The sequence below is a fragment of the Barbatula barbatula genome, assembly GCF_947034865.1.
Source record: "Barbatula barbatula genome assembly, chromosome: 5".
Classification (NCBI taxonomy): domain Eukaryota; kingdom Metazoa; phylum Chordata; class Actinopteri; order Cypriniformes; family Nemacheilidae; genus Barbatula; species Barbatula barbatula.
The window spans coordinates 9,047,387-9,064,618 of NC_136769.1; the positions used below are offsets into that span (position 1 = coordinate 9,047,387).

Here is a 17,232-nt window from a genome sequence, read left to right on the forward strand (position 1 = left end):
ATGTCGCGTGTTGTAGTATTGGTTCATGGTCCACATTTGTGTAGTATATTGACAAGAACAAAAACAAGACTCAGAGAAGGCCATAATTCTCGATGGTCACTTTATTTACACATCAAAGCTTCAGACATGCACACTGGCGCAACACACTACGCTTCTTCGCAGTACAACACCCATACAAAATACCTCACTGCCCCCTGCTGGACAAATATCAACAGTTGGTGACTTGCAATTATTCGTTTTTGTATTTTGTATAAAAAATACAAGACTAACTCGCGTGAAAGGGCAATACAATCTGATGGTAGCACAAAATGTCAGAACAGCAGTGGAAAATAAATTTAAACTGCAGTGGTTTAGAGAAATTGTGGTTGCTAAAATTAAAATAGAAGAATCGGCATGCGTTGCTGAGTGTTTATTTGTTGAAACTTTACGTTGCATTGAACTTCCGGTGGATCAAAACGTGCACATAAAAAACTTTTCGTTCCGTTTTTGTTTTTTGGTATATTCATCTGATGCATTTGTGATAAAACAAAACTTTAAACTGCGATGTAAATGTATTGTGCGATGTAAATCCTACTTGCGGCCTAAGCTCCTCCCACTTGCAGTTTGTACCATTAACTCCCCCCGACCTGCCGTTCTCCGGACTGCACCGACCGCCCCTTGAATCAAACAGCAATATAACAACATTGTAATGCATGCTGGGACCTCTTTGCATGATAGCTGGCACAGAAAAGTAATTTGAAGTAAATCACATTTCTTTCAGCGGAGTTGTCCATCATTTTGCAGCAGCAGATAATCTTTTAAAGCGCCCGGGAGGTTTAGCTGTTGCATCGCAACGTGACACAGCGACCCCAGGTGGCGGCGGAGCGTACAGCGGCACAGGTGCTGAAGAGAGCGCGGCTGACCGCTCATTCGTCTGACCGTGTCCAAAAAACACTGATGTTCCTTAACAAACAAACAAACAATTATAATCAAAAGTGAAATAGGAATGGGGTAATAAAAGTGTAGCTGAGTGGTAAGAGCATGGAGCTAACAACGGCAAGGTTGTGGGTTCGATCCTAGGGGATTGAACATACTTTGAAACAAATGTATAGGATAAAGCAATGTAAGCCGCTTTGGATAAAAGTGCTGTCAAATGCATAAATGTAAATGTTATCCTGACAATCATGACAAAGACAAATAAAAAAAGAACACTAAGAGCTCAACTGTTCAATAAAAAGACATCTGCTTAGGTCTCCTGTTTCTCACATTTATCCAGAATTATAATATAACTTTTTCTCATGAATGAAATTGTTGATGTGCATTCAAAGAGACCTTTTGTAGTTCCTCAGGCATGTCCTCTAACCACTCATCGCATGCTGGCACGACTTTAGAACAATTCAGCATCACCTCCAAAGTTTCAGGAGAGAGAAGGCAGAGTTTCAGCATCTGAGACACACACAGACATAAAAAATATGGATTCAAAACAAAGAAAAAGATGCAAATGTTTGAGAGCCTTGGATGGACAGTCTACAAAATAGCAACATGGGATCATGGGGTTAACACCCAATCCATCAGGTCCTGGTCCATTTTATCATGATTCTACTTGTATTCTTTTGGATATTTAAAGTATTTTGTATTGTATGTGCTTACTCTAGTTGAAGCAGGCTGTGCTCCATAGTTGAGAAGCAATCGAGCTACAAGGTCTGGCTGCTGGTCTGGGTAATCCTCTATTACCTGACAAAAAAGGAAAAGAGGCACTTATGTCTTAAAATTAACTTAATCTACAGTCTAAACCCTCAATTCTACCTGCAGCAGGCAGTCCATGGGTGTGTATCCAGCACAGTTAGCTACATCTGCTTTGGCCCCGTGTTTTAGCAGTATTTCAACTATTCGTGGACAACAGTTTCCACAGGCGTTATGCAGGGCCGTGTGCTTCTTTCTTCCTGCAGTCTGTGCATTTGCCCCAGCCGCCAACAGCCTCTGGACAATACGCAGGTACCGCCCTGCGTCTGCTGGCCTCTCTGCCCCAGCACAGGCCGCATTTAGGGGCGTTTCACCCTCTCGGCTCTGAGCCGTCACGTCCCCTCCATAAGACAAGTAGAGCTCGACGTGGTCCTCCAGCCCTCTTCTGCAGGCCACATGAAGGGGAGTGAGACATGTGTCCTTCTGGGTCACATTTACCAGCGCACCACTGGTCACCAAGTGCTCAGCACACCTACAAGGCAGATAAGTTTACAGAACTGAAACCTGTAAACTTGAATGTAGATGGAAGTCTTTTTATTGTGCACCTTCAATGTCTAAAGGTTTAAAATAAAATGTAATCATTTACGTAAAAACGATTGACACAAAATGTGTTCGGCTCATAAGCATTTGTTATTTAACTTTAGTATACTCACTGATATGTTTCTACTGCATTACAGAGGTGCAATGGGGCATTGCCATCAACAGACAGCACGTCTCGGTCGGCCCCGTGGTCCAGTAGCAGGCGCACGCAGACTTGATGGCCGCCAGAGCAAGCGTCGTGTATAGCTGTTCGCCCACCTGGGTCTGCATCCACCTCTGCTCCCCTAAACAGCAGTTCCTCAACACAGCCAGAGTGTCCCCTGCTGGCAGCCAGACGCAGTGAAGACGTCTGCTTCACCTTTGAGATGAGAGTCCACATTCCTGCGCCATGGAAAAAATAAAATAAAGAACAATTATCAACTTAGTGAAAATATAAGAAATCACAGGACTTTGTATAATGCCAAGATTTTTACCCCAAAAGGTTCCTACCCATCTCCGGGGCCCACGCCATTTCTTCATGAACTGTTTCCATCAATGCGTTGACCATGCCTGGCTCTTTAAGCACAGTGTACACTCTCTTCATGTCTCCACACATGAAGATATTATGGATGGCTGGATCTCTGCACTGTATTTGAGGTGGAGGAGCATGAACGGTCTGGATCCTCTCATTTCCATGCCAGACTCTGGGGGCGGCAGGCAGTGGACGCCTGGTCATGTCTCTCCTGTGTGCCAGTGCCCGTCTGGCATCCTCCCAGTCCTGAAGCTCTTGTTCCAGCCTTAAGGAGCGCAGAGAGGCAGAGGTGAAGGCAAAGGTGTCCCGGGACATCCCAACAGGAGTGTGGTAGTGTCTCAGAGTGGTGTAACTGAGGACCAGAAAATAAAACTGAATTAAAATGCTATATTATACAACAGCTTCTGTTTTATTTTCTGGTAAAAATAAAAATGTTGGCATTCGAAAACAACAGAAGGTAGTCACAGTCAGTTTTGAAAACACAGCTAAGTAAAGCGCCTACATGGCACGTCAAACACTACAGCAAGTGTGCTTATAAAGCAAGGGTAGTCTTACCTTCAAATCCCCCGGTTGTTGTTCAGGCTGTACTTCAATAATCTAATAATTTATCCCAAAATGAACTGGATATCTGAGATAGAAATATGAAAAATTGTGAGCACTGCCTGTTCATGAAAACGAGCGCATGTCCTTTCATGAAAGAAGCGTGACCTGACACACGGTGGCTTCTGGGTATTAATAGACCAGAATGTGAGAAGATATTTCCAGCAGCAGCACGACATCACCGCTAGATGGCGCATCAAGAAATTCCTTTTATGTTGTAAATTCCATAAAAAACAAAACATTTAATTTTAAAACACATATTTGTGTTATTGAATGATTAATCATGTAGGGTTAAATATTTACAAACATATGTTTATTCTTAATTATTACAATTGTCTAAACTATATAAGACCAAGACAAAAATAGCAAAAATAACATAAAAGTAAGGGAATTAGTAGTGACCGAAATGTTAAATTATAGCCTTTAAAAAGAAGCTACTCTCACAATTAGATGGACACATTTATAATATAAATTCCATTGAATTCAATACTATTTTATGAGTCTTTTCACCAGTGTTCTGATTACAAAACATTTTTTTAAATTAGACAAAAATACGTAGCCGTTTTAACCTGAAAAAGTAAAAAACTTGCATAAAAGCTTTTTGAAAAAGCCCAATTCCCGGTCCGCCACACTTCTCACTTTCACTTTTATTTCACTGTCGACGCTAGACAGAGACTGAAATATCTCTTAAGGAAATGGAAAAACAGCTTCATCTGAAAAGAGACACAACAGCGAAGTGTTGATTTTAGGACGCAGGGGTGAGGTGAAGATGTGCATTGCGCATTGTATTTTGAAACAACAACAGTAACTGCTTCTCACGAACTCTGTTGTTAGTTACACTTCCTGTATGCTCCGATATAAAGAAAACGCTTCACAACTCCGACTTTAAGCTTTTGATACCAACACAAGTAAAAGTAACTATTGCTTGATATATATATATATATATATATATATATATCCGCTCATATGGTTTGCTGTCCTCATTAATAGTTACAATATCAACCACGTGTTCTTGTTAAATTGTAGCTATAGGTGCAGAATGGCAGAAGAAGGCCGTGCGTTGTACGTTCACGGTTTGCCGACAGACGCGGATCACGAACGGCTCCGGGACAAACTCCTGATTCACTTCTTACGAGCGAGGAACGGAGGAGGAGAGGTCACGTCGGTTACTGTCATCAGTGGATCACCCATGTGCGCCCTCATCACCTTTGATGAGAGCAGAGGTTAGAGTTTGTTATTATGACGGCTGTTGAACAGAGGAGAGGAATAAGTGCAGTAAGCACTGTGTGAGAAACAATCTTAATGCATAAATATAATATAATGTAGGCAACTTGATTTTATGCATTAGCAATCCACTGTGACATGCTTTTTTATTGATGGACAAGTTTGCTTTAAAAGTAACATGTATATTATCTGTGATAAATTTTTCATTCAGCTGTATTCTATATTAAAGGTCCAGTGTGGATCTATTGACAGAAATGATACATAATAAATATAACTATGTCTTAAGAGACGTTAGGTTTTAATTACCTTAGAATGAGCTATTTCTGTCTACATACATCCTTAAATTAATGTTGTTTACACAGTAGCCCTAGTATCAGCCTCAGACCCACGATCCGTTAGCTGAAGGTCTGATGCATATGGCAGACTTTTTTGGGAACACTTCAGCACGTCCGAAGTAATCATGTGATTGGTGAAATTTCACAGACCTTGGTTTCTTTAACGGACCGCCTGGAAAACAACACGAAGCCATCTGATCTAAGAAGTAGCTATCGTGTTTACAACGGTTGCTAAAAGAATTCATCACGGTGGAATTCTTAAAAGCATGCGAGGTTCCCGGCATAAACTTATAATAATTTTGTTGCTGTTAAATTTTGACACGTTTGTGAATTTACAGGTCTGTTACTGAAGGGACACTTTTTTACATTTTACCTCACTCTTTATATTTCTTTTGCTGGTAAACATAAATGTCAAAGTACTTGGAAATTGTAATAGGAAGCAGTCCAAATGCACAGATTCAGTCCAAAGTTTGCATATAACTAATGAGGTCTGATTCTTGCAGGCCGATTGATCTGGCATGGCTAGGGGGTGTTGTCAGTTATTTTCTAAAGTGTTTGTGGAGGAATTTCAATGTAAATAGCTAGTGAGTTGTGCTTTAGTTAATGTGCTTGGGTTTGCGTCTCGCAGTGTTATACGATAAATGAGTATTGCATTATTTGTAAGACAAACATTGAAAGTCTGATGTTTTTATAAAGAGGTAGTTATCATAAATTAACATTTGCGTGCATCTGATCATGCAAACATCTTGTTTGCAAAACTTCTGATGCAGTTTTTGCTTCTCAAAGGAGATTGATCGTCTCTCTTTGGTTTCATTTAGTGGTCCAGAGTGCACTTCATCATCATCGTCCTCACATTATAGAGCTAGATGGCAGGAAGTATGAACTCTCCTTGAGCTTGCCAACCCACAACCCCTTGAGCCTGAATAAGGTTGGCTAACAATATAAACATAATCTTTTACTTTTCCTTGCAATGTCCAATATTACACACTCTAGTTTATTTTGTGTCATTGTCTTTATTTAGGTGGTCCTTGATATGGCTGTGACCATAGATTGCAGTCAGCTTCAACAGGGTGCAGAGACACTAAACACACTGCGCTGTAAATTTCCATGCCTACAAATGAAACATGGCCTTATACAGCAGATCTGTACCTTGCAAGGCACATATTCTGAGGTTCAGGGTGCCTTGTCTTATATGCAGAAGAACTTTAGTTTCACTCAAAACCTTTCAAAGACCAAATATCCTGATCCTAGTCAAAACAGTTGCCATTTTCCAGAGAAAAGGGAAGACCTTAGGAGTCAAGAGCAACAGAGATGGACCAGTTCTGCAAACCAGTCATCGGGATTTTACATGAGAGACCATGGGATTGAATCTACTCCAGGTTCAGGAAAACAGGGCTATGGACTGAAAAATAGCCCCAAACCTGAAAAAAACAAAGTGGAGGAGGGGGGAGAGTGCAGAATAGATGAAACTGCTGGGCAAGATCTTTCACTCATCATGGAAGCTGATGTGTTTGCATATTTGCAGAACAACAAAGAGTACATGCGTATATTGAAAAAGGATGGCATGCAAGTGGTTCACGTGACATCTGACGGGGTCACCACCCTGTACCTGCAATCAGAGGAACCAACAGGGTCAGGGGATACAAAGAAAATGCAGCAAGCTCACAAGGAGCTGAGTCAGCTTTACCAACAGCAAGAGAATTGCCTGAGGAAGGACCAGCTTCAGAGACGCATCCTCTGCTTGCCAAATGGTCTGACTGCAGCGTTAAAAAACGTGCAGTCAGTACTCCCCAATGTTCTCCTTAGTTATGACCAAGACAACATTTATATAGTGGGGGAGAAAAGCGAGGTATCTCAGGCCAAACAAATTCTACTGATTGGGACGGGGGAGGGAATGATGGGGAGCATAACAGAATTACTAGCATCCTCTTCCAGGTCTGCATCACCATCATCTGAACACTTTGAAAAAGAACAACAAATGAAGAAGAAAAACGAAGCACATCCTCCAATGACTCCTAAACTGATTGGCTCACACACAGAACGAAAAGGAGAGGGTGGAAAAGAATACAAACTAGCGGCTCGGTTTAAGAGCTCTGGGATTGGAGGTAGGGGCCTTTGTGCTAAAGAGGACATGGGTGGAGATCTGAAGAGTATCACTAACAAAGTGGAAATGCTAACGTTAACACCAAACTCTAAGGCAACACCACCCATTAGGCCTTCCCTTAGTACTGCAGGCATTATCAGTCATGAAGTGACCGATGAGGGAACTGAAACATTCAGGATGACAGGGCTGAACTGTACAGGGGAGGATGTCCTGTTTAAAAATCAAGACACGCTATCTTTCAATAGATTGGGCAGCAACACATCCACTGGCAAATCAACTTATTACCCCGCATACACTTCTGCATTGACAATGGGAATCAATGCCACGTTGAACCCAAGTGTGAATGCTCTTTTGGATAGTAATACAGAATTTAAGGCCGCTGCCCCCTTCACAACATCAACATCCACTTCAAAATCTCCTTTGAGGAGGGCCAATAGTTTCTCTGGTCAGCTTTGCCTAAAAGAGCAAGTGCAAAAGAACCAGATCGCTACTGGGTCAGTGACTAACCCACATGCACATCAAGTAGCAAGATCCAATAGCCTTAGCGGTGGTAAAACCAGTACAGGTTTACCAATTTCTACAGTTGAAGCCCAATTTACAGTGTCTTCAGTAATGTGGAACTACATTAAAGAAGCTTACCAGAACCAAGTGGACAGCATAAAATCTGACTTCCAGATATCCGAGAAACAAATAGGGAAAACAGAGGTGAGTGTGGTACTGAAGGGCACAGAGTCCTCTAAGGTTGAGGAACTCCATCGTCAGTTTCAGAATTTAGTGGCTATGGTAGCCAGTGACTTCACTGTTTTGGAGTTGCGTTTGGCTGAGCTTGGCCTGGTTGAAAAAGATGAAGTGTTTGAGGCCTGCTGCACAGATCTGCAGACGCGTTTTCGTAAGGTCATCTTGCACACGTTGATGGACAGAGTTTTCGTGCTTGGGCCAAAATTGCTCTGCTCTCAGGTCAGTGATACATTTAGGGAGGTATTTCCTGTGAAGGAGTCAAATTCATTTGAGAAAACAATGCACCTGCAGGAGGGTGAAACTCAGGGAACAAGCAAGGAAACTCTAAGAACTCTAGACCAAATGAGCAGGCGGGTACCAAAAGTGGACCACTTTAAGTCTGATCAAAATGAAATGGTTCCATATAATGGTGGTCAAACCAAATGCATTAGTCAGTCAACGAAACAGAACTCGGCTACATTTGAGAAAGTAGAAAAACTTAAATCAAAGAAGGATGAATTATGCAAGACAAGTTTACCCAGTCAATCAAATGATGTCAGAAAGGACCAAACGGGACTAAAAAGTGATGAACAAAGTTATTTTCCTCTCAAAGCACACAAAAACGAAGATATCTCATTGGCGTTGAAACAGACCAATCTGCTTTCCTATAAACTTTTAGATAATTGTGTGTGTGGAGCAAGTGGACCCGATGTGAAACAGACCAGCTGTGGTGTCATCCAATGCAGTGTCTGCCTCCCAAAGCATTCAGTTTGTGGACTGGAAGAGTTGCATTCTGAGAAGAAGGTACTAGAGAATCCGGTAAAAGGCTCAAAGGATGTACGACATAAACAGACACAGGAACATCAAGAAGAGCAACATTCAGGAAAAGTGCCCAGAAAAAATCAGACGGGCATCCGTGGCACTGTGAGGTCTTCAGAGATGTCTTTTAGCATTCCTGGTTTCGACAGATACACAACAGCCAAGATCACATATTGCATACCTGATGGCATACAGGGGGTATAATTCATAATACTTTGAGTGTACTTCGAATACATACTACTTCGAGTGAAGCATCATAGCATTAGGTATACAGTAATCAGGCCTCGCTCTACACATCTCTTCTAGGATACCGATCCATGTCCCGGGTCATCATTCCAGGGGGGTCTGTTTGTGGCATACCTGCCACTCAGCCCGAAAGGACGGGTTTTATTGCGCTGCCTTGAAAAGGCTTTTCATCAAGGGCTAACTTTTGCTGTAAGTCCAGACAAGATTGGTGGTGAAGGTGGAAAAGTGACTTGGGGCAAGATTCCTCACAAGACAAAATTGGACGGAGGAAAGAGTCTGTGAGTATGGATGTTGGAACTGTTACTCGTATACTCAGAAAAGTACTTTTTTTTCATGTAGATGGTTTATTCAGTATTTACCTGGATTTTGTTTTACTTGCGTGTGTGTGTACACATACATCTGAATATTTTAGCTCTTTTTTATGTCTTTGTAAGGTTGAAATAAAACATAAAAGTTTGTTTGTGTGTAGGAATGGATATCCAGACTCTTCATACCTTAACCTCTTAACAGAGATACTGGTTGCCCATGGGATTGAATGAGTACCTGCCAAGATCAAGTCAAATCCTAATGGTGATATGACTACCACAAGTCTTCATCCTGACCACACATAATTCGTAAATAGTGCTGTACACAAAGTAAATGATTTTCAGTCTGTACACAAAATAAGCTTGGATTTGAGAACTGTTAAAGACTAGTAATTCTTTCGCATTCAGTATTTTTAATATGAATAACCTGTGATTAATATTGTAATGAATATGATACTCTTAAATATAGTTTTATTAATAGTATAAATAACATTCAACCTCTGTAAATTCTGCATTGATTGAACGTCTCTTTGAAAACAAAATCTTATTTTAGAGTTTGTGTACTTTAGTCTGTGTAATTGTATAGATGATTTTTTGGAAATGTTTTTTTAAATCAGTCTTTATTATACATGTAGCGCAAGAAAGTTTTATTAATAGTATAAATAACATTCAACCTCTGTAAATTCTGCATTGATTGAACGTCTCTTTGAAAACAAAATCTTATTTTAGAGTTTGTGTACTTTAGTCTGTGTAATTGTATAGATGATTTTTTGGAAATGTTTTTTTAAATCGGTCTTTATTATACATGTAGCGCAAGAAAACTATAGTATTTTGATGTGTATTTCCTGCTCAGGCCTTTAGTTGTGGTATTGATGCTGAACCAGTTTGTGTATAGAGCCTTTCAGTTCAGCAAAGTAAAACGTATTTTGTTTGTCAGTCAGTTATTAGCAGTAGATGTTAGGTTTTTATATTTTCAACGGAAATTGTAAGTGGCATTTGCCCATGCAAGTATTATTCTGCAAAAGAATAAAACTTAAGACAGTGAAAACTTGCCCAGTATGAGAAATGTTTGTACTCTAAAATTCACCTCAGTCAAACTAACTTTATCAGGGTTATTGATGCCAGCGGACATTAAAAGGTCAGAAGTGTGTTCTCATATCAAACTTTTGCAATTTATTTTATTTGTGTGCATTCATGTAAAGGTTGAAAAAGCATAAAATAAATAAATTATGCTTGATGTATTTAAAGTCAAACCTTACAAGACACATTTTCATGCATGCATGTGGAGAGAATTCTCTGAGGATAAAATGGACCAAGGGAAGTTTCATTCAAGCAAATCAGAATCTAATGTAATATGTTTGATATAGTAAAATTGGAATACATCATAATGAACAGAGTAGTTCCAAAGAGTTAGTTTTTCATCTTTATGCCATTTTATACCACTTATACCAACAACTAGAGAACCAAACACTGGTCATATACTCTGAAACACAAAACAACTTGGCACCATTCTAAAACTGCTTGCAATGACGTTTCTTAAAATACAGCAGTGACATTGTTTGGTCTCAAGATGCACACCTGTAATGTAAGGCATGGTTGTAAAAATTTATTAATTGTCCAAATTTAGCTAATGCCTAGTCTTGGTTTAATATCTAATCCCTGTGTGGGAAACGGGCCCTCAATGTTTTGTCAATATGGGTGAGCCAAAAGATCTGCTACTCCAAGACCAACTCAGCACTTCCGTGATCTATTGAATCCAGTCACAATTCTCTGCAGGCTGTTTCTGCTTGGACTACATTAGCAGCAGCTGGGATTAAAGAGTCCAACTGTTCCCCAAGGCCCTGTAATTGCATATTATAAATGTTATATAATGGATAGTGTTGCCTTGATTATTAAAAGCAAATGGAGGTTTGTAAGAACAAATGGAAGCTTTTACCTATTTAAAAGCACTGTTAGATGTCGCTGTAGATTAGCAGCACATTACTGTAAAAATCCACAGTACAATACTGCATCTGTATATTACAGTAAAATACTGCAGCTCATAATGCATTCTGGGTAATTTTCATTGAGCGGGAAACTTTTACAGTAAATTTTGGTCTCGCTGTAACCTCGCTGTAGCTTTGCTGTAACGTGTAACGAAAGTGCGGCACAACGTCATCACGTCAAATCACACAGAGCCCATCCTGGCTGCAGCTGGAGGAGGATAATCGATTTCTGGCAGTTTGGTAAGTTTTTAGTTTGGTTTATTTTATGTGTTTCATACAAAAAAATTATTTTGTTTTTGTATTTTGCACAACAGTTTGTCACAGTGTTGTTTTAAACGTGGAATGAGAGAGATATGGTCGCCAACAAACGTTGCTTCTACCTCAGAAATTAAACTAAGTCAGCCCACTGCTTAAACCCGTTTTACACATCTCACTTAATGAATATAGGAGTATTTCAACCATTTATGAGGGTTTTGGTGAGTTTATTTTCTGTCGAATAGTTGAAGTTCGTTTATAATGGCAAGCTAGGTAAACCGACTTGTATTTGGTAATAGATAAACTCGCGTTTATGTTCAAATAAAATAATCTTTGACCAATTCAACAAAGATTCCTCCTAAATAAATCTCATACGAAATAACAAAGTCACTGTAAAGTAGCCCACACAGCTACCAAACTGCTTCACACAAAATGAAACGTCATATTTAACTGTGATGAGTGCGATCCATACAGATTTCATTACTAACAGGTTTATAAATGTGTTTGCGGCGCTTATTTCTGTATTTACGGTATATCCGCAGAAGCAGATATGATGTTCTTTAGAGTGTTTTACATTCAGTTGGCCAAAAAGTTTTGTATGACAATATATTTGTAGCGATATTGCTTCCAACACCTCAAATCAATGCACGTACTTTGCGAAAGAGCGCTGCTGACTCCGCCTTTACGTAATGACGCTGTACGGAAAGAGGAGCGCGATCAGCTTTAAATGCATTTCCAAAAACACATTGACTTTCGCTACACCAACGGTATAGAAAATGCAATCCCAAATATTTGAACTCTTAATGTTAATGTATACAGGGAAAACATTTAAATGATCATTTTGCTACATTTTTGATTGACTATCTTAAGCGTATATAATAAACAGAATGGTTTCTAAATTTCAGCAAGTAACATATCATTATATATTTCTTCTTACAGCTCTAACGTCACAGTTTGGTCCACTTTTGCACCCTGGGCTTATGAGTTTCTGTAAGTATTCACCATGTATTTATAATACAACTTTTATTCAAATTTGTTTCTGGTTTTACTTCTGACTTTTTAGTAACACTTACAATAAGGTTCTATTTGTTAACATAGGATGTTAATACATTTTAACATTTGGCAATACATTTTTAAATCAATCAATTTATCTCTGTTCACATTAGTTAATTCATAATGAATTCTCAAATATTATTAATGTTGAAAAATATATTGTTCATTGTTAGTTCATATTATCTAAACCATTAATAAATGTTATGGAATAAAACCTTATAGTAAAGTGTTACTGAATTTTCTTTCACCATTTACTTCACAATTTGTACTTATTTCAATGGCTAACAGATTTTGTTATTTTTGGCTTTTTGTGTTACAGTCTCACCATTGATATTTTGGCTGGATTTGGTCATTTTTAAACCAAGCAAGTCATCCCAGGATGTCCAGTTACAACTGCAAGTCATGTAGTTTCTCGACAAAAATACCCACACCCACACAACACTCTCACACAGCACCACACAACACTCTCACACACCCGCACACAACACTCTCACACACACACACAACCCTCTCACACAGCCCCACACAACACTCTCACACAGCACCACACAACACTGTCACTCACCCAAACACCAACACTCTCACACAGCCACACACAACACTCTCACACACAACACTGTCACTCACCCAAACACCAACACTCTCACACAGCCACACACAACACTCTCACACACAACACTCTCACACAGCCACACACAACACTCTCACACACAACATTCTCACACAGCCAAACACAACACTCTCACACAACCACACACAACACTCTTACACACAACACTCTCACACAGCCACACACAACACTCTCACACACAACACTCTCACACAGCCACACACAACACTCTCACACACAACACTCTCACACAGCACCACACAACACTCTCACACACAGCCACACACGACACTCTCACACACAACACTCTCACACAGCACCACACAACACTCTCACACACAGCCACACACGACACTCTCACACACAACACTCTCACACAGCCACACACAACACTCTCACACACAACACTCTCACACAGCCACACACAACACTCTTACACACAACACTCTCACACAGCCACACACAACACTCTCACACACAACACTCTCACACAGCCACACACAACACTCTCACACACAACACTCTCACACAGCACCACACAACACTCTCACACACAGCCACACACAACACTGTCACTCACCCAAACACCAACACTCTCACACAGCCACACACAACACTCTCACACACAACACTCTCACACAGCCACACACAACACTCTCACACACAACACTCTCACACAGCCACACACAACACTCTCACACACAGCCACACACAACACTGTCACTCACCCAAACACCAACACTCTCACACAGCCACACACAACACTCTCACACACAACACTCTCACACAACCACACACAACACTCTTACACACAACACTCTCACACAGCCACACACAACACTCTCACACACAACACTCTCACACAGCCACACACAACACTCTCACACACAACACTCTCACACAGCCACACACAACACTCTTACACACAACACTCTCACACAGCCACACACAACACTCTCACACACAACACTCTCACACAGCCACACACAACACTCTCACACACAACACTCTCACACAGCACCACACAACACTCTCACACACAGCCACACACAACACTGTCACTCACCCAAACACCAACACTCTCACACAGCCACACACAACACTCTCACACACAACACTCTCACACAGCCACACACAACACTCTCACACACAACACTCTCACACAGCCACACACAACACTCTCACACACAGCCACACACAACACTGTCACTCACCCAAACACCAACACTCTCACACAGCCACACACAACACTCTCACACACAACACTCTCACACAACCACACACAACACTCTTACACACAACACTCTCACACAGCCACACACAACACTCTCACACACAACACTCTCACACAGCCACACACAACACTCTCACACACAACATTCTCACACAGCCAAACACAACACTCTCACACAACCACACACAACACTCTTACACACAACACTCTCACACAGCCACACACAACACTCTCACACACAACACTCTCACACAGCCACACACAACACTCTCACACACAACACTCTCACACAGCCACACACAACACTCTCACACACAGCCACACACAACACTGTCACTCACCCAAACACCAACACTCTCACACAGCCACACACAACACTCTCACACACAACACTCTCACACAACCACACACAACACTCTTACACACAACACTCTCACACAGCCACACACAACACTCTCACACACAACACTCTCACACAGCCACACACAACACTCTCACACACAGCCACACACAACACTCTCACACACAACACTCTCACACAACCACACACAACACTCTTACACACAACACTCTCACACAGCCACACACAACACTCTCACACACAACACTCTCACACAGCCACACACAACACTCTCACACACAACATTCTCACACAGCCAAACACAACACTCTCACACAACCACACACAACACTCTTACACACAACACTCTCACACAGCCACACACAACACTCTCACACACAACACTCTCAGACAGCCACACACAACACCCTCACACACAACACTCTCACACAGCCACACACAACACTCTCACACACAGCCACACACAACACTCTCACACACAACACTCTCACACAGCCACACACAACACTCTCACACACAACACTCTCACACAGCCACACACAACACTCTCACACACAGCCACACACGACACTCTCACACACAACACTCTCACACAGCCACACACAACACTCTCACACAGCCACACACAACACTCTCACACAAAACACTCTCACACAGCCACACACAACACTCTCACACAGCCACACACAACACTCTCACACAAAACACTCTCACACAGCCACACACAACACTCTCACACAGCCACACACAACACTCTCACACACAACACTCTCACACAGCCACACACAACACTCTCACACACAATACTCTCACACACAGCCACACACAACACTCTCACACACAACACTCTCACACAGCCACACACAACACTCTCACACACAACACTCTCACACAGCCACACACAACACTCTCACACAGCCACACACAACACTCTCACACACAACACTCTCACACACAGCCACACACAACACTCTCACACACAGCCACACACAACACTCTCACACAGCCACACACAACACTCTTACACACGACACTCAGTTTGAATGGAACATTTTAACTACAGACCAGTGTTTTCTTTGCCAGTGTTAGATGACACCTGTCACTTTGTTGCTATTGTTTGTTTTGATGTGTAATGTATGAATATTTTTGCTCACTTAAATGTTGTAATATATATAGTAGTCAACATTTGAAGTGGGTCAAAAAAGTTACAAGAATAGGTATTGTTCTTGCCTTTTTGATCCACTTTAAATGTTGACCACTGTACATAGTCATTATATGTTGTTAATGTAATACATCATTCTTCAATACTGTTTTAAATGTTTTAATACTTTTTGTTTCAATGAAATGATTCAATAAAAAATTTGCCTGGATTGCCTTTTGATTCATAATGTCAAGTATAGCAGTTTTATAATATTAATAACTACAGATTTATATCCAAACTAGCTAAAATATATAATAATATTTGTAATTATTGCCAATACGAATTAAATAGTAATTTGTCAATATAGGTATTACAGTAAATTGCAGTAAAAATATAGTAAAAATACAGTAAAGTACTGTGTTGTATCTATACAGCAATATTTTTTGTACTGTAGTAATCTATTACAGTACAGCACTGTAAATCAAAATACAGTAACTTACTGGCAACCGTGCTGCCAGTAACGTACTGTAAAAATACAAGCAAATCGTTAACAGTGAGGTTATGCCTAAATACCTGAACCTAAAGCAAGCAAAATATATGATTTATAAAAAATAAGATGCTCTCTAATATTCATAGTTTATTTCATGGTTGGCATGCTCTTATATGCAAAATAAAAAAAATGTTAAGCGTGTACAATCCTTTCCCGTAATGCCTTTTCTCAAGATAATACTTTGAATACTTTTGGCAACAGGGTTGACATACCTGCACCTGTCAAGCAGGTTACACAAAACACACACATTCTCAGCGCCGAACATAACATTGCATATTTATGGTGTCCTCTGATGTGTTGAGAGCGAAGACAGATTTTGAGGAATGGCAAAGAGGTGTTTTGAAGACCACAATCAACATTGTTCAATCTGCTTGGACCAACTTCAGGATCCAGTAACAATTCCCTGTGGACACAATTACTGCCTGGACTGCATTAAAGACTACTGGGATGCACAAGGCAGCAAAGAGACAGGTTATAGTAGCCCTCATTGCCGAAAGACCTTCACACCCAGACCTGCTCTAAACAAGAACACTATGTTTGAAGAGATGGTGGAGAGGTTTAAAACCACAGGACTTCGGGATCCTTCCCCTACGCATTTTCATGGTTCTGGACCTATGGAGTATAAAATCTGTACCGTACAAAAACCAAACACTCTGAAGATCTATCCAGAATGTGAGGATTTACGCTGCAAGACCCACCAGTGCCATCGTTTCAATGACCACACCAGAGAAAAGCACACAGTAATTGTTGTAAGTGCGGACAATCCCAGCAATATCTGCTCTCGGCACAACAGACTGCTGGGGGTTTACTGTTGGACAGACCAACAGTTCATCTGTGCTCTGTGTCTTAAAGACGCCCAAAGAGGACATGAAGCACTTTCAATGATGCCCGAGAAGAACAAAAAAACTCCAGAACACAGG

The 17,232-nt window shown here is 40.8% G+C and overlaps 2 protein-coding genes across 6 annotated transcripts; one reads left to right on the forward strand and one right to left on the reverse strand.

Moving 5' to 3' along the window:
• Positions 1–84: 84 nt before the first annotated feature.
• asb16 (ankyrin repeat and SOCS box containing 16) lies at positions 85–3,558 on the reverse strand. Of its 2 annotated transcripts, none has more exons than XM_079457586.1 (8): positions 3,329–3,558; positions 2,752–3,125; positions 2,376–2,643; positions 1,786–2,194; positions 1,630–1,713; positions 1,312–1,425; positions 750–942; positions 85–656 (listed from the first exon to the last, which is right to left on the reverse strand). In XM_079457586.1, the coding sequence occupies exons 2-7, from the start codon at positions 3,086–3,088 to the stop codon at positions 757–759; spliced, it is 1,398 nt and encodes a 465-aa protein (XP_079313712.1). In that variant the 5' UTR covers positions 3,089–3,125; positions 3,329–3,558; the 3' UTR covers positions 85–656; positions 750–756. The 2 variants fall into 2 exon arrangements, with proteins under 2 accessions (XP_079313712.1, XP_079313713.1); XM_079457587.1 differs by having other exon boundaries at positions 2,752–3,038; positions 3,329–3,479.
• Positions 3,559–3,993: 435 nt separating this feature from the next.
• Positions 3,994–10,373, forward strand: LOC306894712 (uncharacterized protein). Of its 4 annotated transcripts, none has more exons than XM_079457442.1 (6): positions 3,994–4,287; positions 4,400–4,596; positions 5,751–5,860; positions 5,954–8,770; positions 8,879–9,096; positions 9,288–10,373. In XM_079457442.1, exons 2-6 carry the CDS (start codon positions 4,413–4,415, stop codon positions 9,355–9,357), a joined length of 3,399 nt encoding a protein of 1,132 aa, XP_079313568.1. In that variant the 5' UTR covers positions 3,994–4,287; positions 4,400–4,412; the 3' UTR covers positions 9,358–10,373. The 4 variants fall into 4 exon arrangements, with proteins under 4 accessions (XP_079313568.1, XP_079313571.1, XP_079313569.1 ...); XM_079457443.1 differs by having other exon boundaries at positions 4,004–4,136; XM_079457444.1 differs by having other exon boundaries at positions 4,017–4,131.
• The last annotated feature ends 6,859 nt before the right edge of the window (positions 10,374–17,232 follow it).

Coding starts and splice junctions, on each gene's coding strand:
- asb16 (XM_079457586.1), bottom strand. CDS start 3,088: ATGTCCCGGGACACCTTTGCCTTCACCTCTGCCTCTCTGCGCTCCTTA. Junction 2,644..2,751: donor GGCGTGGGCCCCGGAGATGG/GTAGGAACCTTT, acceptor TCCATGGCGCAG/GAATGTGGACTCTCATCTCA. Junction 1,714..1,785: donor CCATGGACTGCCTGCTGCAG/GTAGAATTGAGG, acceptor CTTTTTTGTCAG/GTAATAGAGGATTACCCAGA.
- LOC306894712 (XM_079457442.1), top strand. CDS start 4,413: ATGGCAGAAGAAGGCCGTGCGTTGTACGTTCACGGTTTGCCGACAGAC. Junction 8,771..8,878: donor TACCTGATGGCATACAGGGG/GTATAATTCATA, acceptor CATCTCTTCTAG/GATACCGATCCATGTCCCGG. Junction 9,097..9,287: donor TTGGACGGAGGAAAGAGTCT/GTGAGTATGGAT, acceptor GTTTGTGTGTAG/GAATGGATATCCAGACTCTT.